Below are 3,255 nucleotides of genomic sequence, written 5' to 3' on the forward strand. Positions count from 1 at the left end.
AGTCCTCTGCTGTGGTTGTATTCATTATTTGATGGAAAAAGACACCAAAATACAAGAAAAAAAAGTGACATATTCCCTATAAAATTAAAAGTTTTTTACAATAATTTTACAACTTTATTTTTAATAAACTTTGACTTTTTTTCACAATGTTAGGTCTTTATTCTTGTTCACTTTAAATTTTATGACTTTATTCTCTTGAAATTTTGATTTTTTTCCCCTCATATCTGTACAACTTTATCCCTGAACATTTCGACTTTTTCTCATAATTCTGCCTTTCTTTTTCCTATTGTTTTCATTCGCATTTTCTAAGTGAAGCAACAAATTTCTTGCTTTCTCCTAGGCTTTTTCTTTTTTCATGTAACATTGTTTAATCTTAATGCTTTTGTTTGTTTGTTTGTTTGTTTTTATCTCTTTGAATAGTCTTTCTTGGCTTGCTAGCTTGCTGTTGATGTAATATTCCATTGCTGCAAAAGGGCTTGAGGAGAACAAAACACTTTCACATGAGCAGTCTTGTGCCGTTTCTAGCGCTCAGTTTCGATAATAATTTGCAGAATTGATTTGATTCACAAGAGCCTGGATCAATTAAGTGTACACACTTTGCACATTTATACACATTTGTTTAGAATCACATAATTATTTACAGTACTGTAAAATGTATCGGTGAAATAATGAGATTGTTAATATCATCCAGTGTTACATGGATTCTCTAAAGGAGAAGTTCTAACTAAAATGTTCAGATCATTAACATTATAAACATTGTTCTGCTTCTCCTGGAGGACGTTTCAGTTTGGACACTAGGTGGCAATCGCGCTATAGTATTACACTTTTTTCAAGAAGAATAAGCAAAGAATGAGCAAAAAGCTGTGTTTAAGCCCACAAATGGTTATTTTAAAAACATTTCCTTAAAAGAGTTTAGAAAATTCATACCTGTGAGAAAATAAAAATGTTCATTTATTCAGTGATGTATGTTTAGGTTGACCGAGCGTTAGCATTAGCCGTCCTTTGGAAAATTCCTTTATACTTTAGCATCAAGTTAGCGGACTTCAGCTTTATGTACTAGATTGATCTCTATGTATATGAATCAATTATTGATCTGTTAATATTCATCAACCCAGCCCTAGCCATTTCAGTGATTTGTGTTTTTATGACAAAGTTAGATAATATTGGGAAATAATTTATAAATAATAAATAAAATAAATAATTTTAGACATCTTTAATCGGTATTCAGCAGGCAATCAACTACCCTTTTTTGATGGTAAGTCTGCTCGATGGTAGTCTTTAACTGATATTAATTAGTAATTGGTGATCACTGGTCAATTAAGTACCAATTAAGTATGCCATGTTGTTGCTAATTCTTTGTACTAATATTTTTTTTTTAATTTAGGCACAATATAATAATAAATAAGATGAAAAAAGCACTTAAAAAATATTGCATTCTGATTCCTTTCTTCTTTACTATTCACTCAATAATTGGGTGTTGTATTATGAAATATACTAAATCCTCCTGAAAGGTATTTTAAGACATTAAAAAACAGCAATATTTTTGAAGAAAGTAGAAAAAAATCAAACACAAAAACCCCGAAGAACAACCATTTCTTGATTTACAAAAACTCAATCAAAATAATTTTTTTTCAAAAAATATCTGAACAGCCATTGCAAACTTGCCTTGAGTCTAAACTGTAATTTCTCTCAGAAACTACATGCACTTGTGTGTACTGACCACAACATTATAATATGAGCTGCTTCCACATTTTATGAGCAAAAATGAAGACCAATCAAACTCAGGGATGTTTGCCTTTGAGGTAAACTTCCTCTTTCCCCGGCAGCAGCCGAGACTCTCATTTCTGAGACATACATTTCTGCTGAACACTGGCTTTACAGTCCCATCTGTCACACTGAGGAGAGTAAACATGACATGGAGTTCCTGCTGAGGACATGCAATCCCACCAATGAGATCACAGAACTGCAGTTGGGTAAAATATCTGCTTTGTTTCTTCATTTTAAAGAAATCATAGCTCTTGCCACAAAGGGAAATGATTCAGCACAAGTGATCCCCAGAATAAAGACATGAATCAATTTCCTGTTAACTCAAAGGCGAAATGAGGGAAAACGTTTGTGCTGCAGGGCATTTGGAAACCGGGGTATATGTGTGATGTAGTGGAGAGGACAAACAAACGCTGGTGTAGAAAACTGCAAACCACAGAAAGTTCTATTCAGGAAGTGCTGATAATCAGCCACTTCTCTACTGTTCTGCAGCTGCCACAGCTTCTGGTGGATAGGGGTATGCTCGGGTCCCCTTTGACTCGGACTCTAGCTGGGTTCTCCGCAAGTCGGTTTCAGTAGATCCCAGAATGGTGAGTACACTTTAAGAAAAGCTCAGTTTTATGGTTTATGTCAAAAGATGCTATCTTCAACACAAACAGGAAGCTGTGCTTAAATCTAGAAGAGTGTCGACATATTAAAGTCTCTCTTGGGTTAATTTTAGCTCTGTTTTGATCGGGAAACCAGCTTAAATATTTGTTTAGAAATATTAACGCCGCTGTTTATATTCTTTGATTTACTATAACTATTCAATTGTGAACACGATTGAAATGTTACAGTATGTTAAAGATATTCCTCAGATGTTTTAAGGTTCATCTGAACCTTCAACCCAGCTGTGGACAAGAAGGGAAAAGATGAACTTGTAGCTGCTTCTACATGTCTTCTGTATGCTCAAAGAAAGGCTCACTTCAACTGATGGTTATTTGTATTGTGGCAACCCGGGGGTTAATCCCGCCTTCAACTCCTAAGACTCATGGGAAGTGGGAAATCTTGGATATGTTAAATCGCTCACCATAAGTGAGGGAGCTGTGAGCAGAAGTCAGATTCATGCTGTTTGAAGGTTTGAAGAAATCAGAGCACTGCTGCTGGAGGTCACATAACACCTTTTGCATCTCTGTCCACAAGAACCTCCCTAAGACCGGTTGGGTTTGATGAAAGGGGTCCAGGTGGAGGTTCACAGCAATGGACATACATGCATGGTGATAACATTTTGTAACTAGTGACATTAAACATAATGGAAAAATATATATATATATATATTTCAGGTTATGATTTTAATTACTCAATTAGTTAACTGCCCTGAAGATAAATGATATTATAATGTTCAATAAAAAATAATGATGGAAAATCACCTCAAAGGGAGAATTCATTTTTAACACAATATAGTGTCAAAAAACACTCTCAAGGTGTCAGAAAACAACACTTAGACTTTCC

General features: G+C 34.7%; 1 protein-coding gene across 3 annotated transcripts in view; it reads left to right on the top strand.

Moving 5' to 3' along the window:
* The first annotated feature begins 1,863 nt into the window (after positions 1-1,863).
* rubcnl (rubicon like autophagy enhancer) overlaps positions 1,864-3,255 on the top strand; it is a 22,862-nt gene continuing 21,470 nt past the window's right edge. The window contains exons 1-2 of one of the 3 annotated variants that reach the window (XM_024286872.2): positions 1,890-1,973; positions 2,257-2,354. In XM_024286872.2, the coding sequence (XP_024142640.1) occupies positions 2,352-2,354 (3 nt within the window). In that variant the 5' untranslated portion in view covers positions 1,890-1,973; positions 2,257-2,351. Of the gene's footprint in view, positions 1,974-2,114; positions 2,355-3,255 lie in introns of those variants that run through there. The other 2 variants (XM_036209777.1, XM_036209778.1) reach the window with 2 other exon arrangements.

Source organism: Oryzias melastigma, linkage group LG21, assembly GCF_002922805.2.
Source record: "Oryzias melastigma strain HK-1 linkage group LG21, ASM292280v2, whole genome shotgun sequence".
In the NCBI taxonomy this organism is placed as follows: Eukaryota; Metazoa; Chordata; class Actinopteri; order Beloniformes; family Adrianichthyidae; genus Oryzias; species Oryzias melastigma.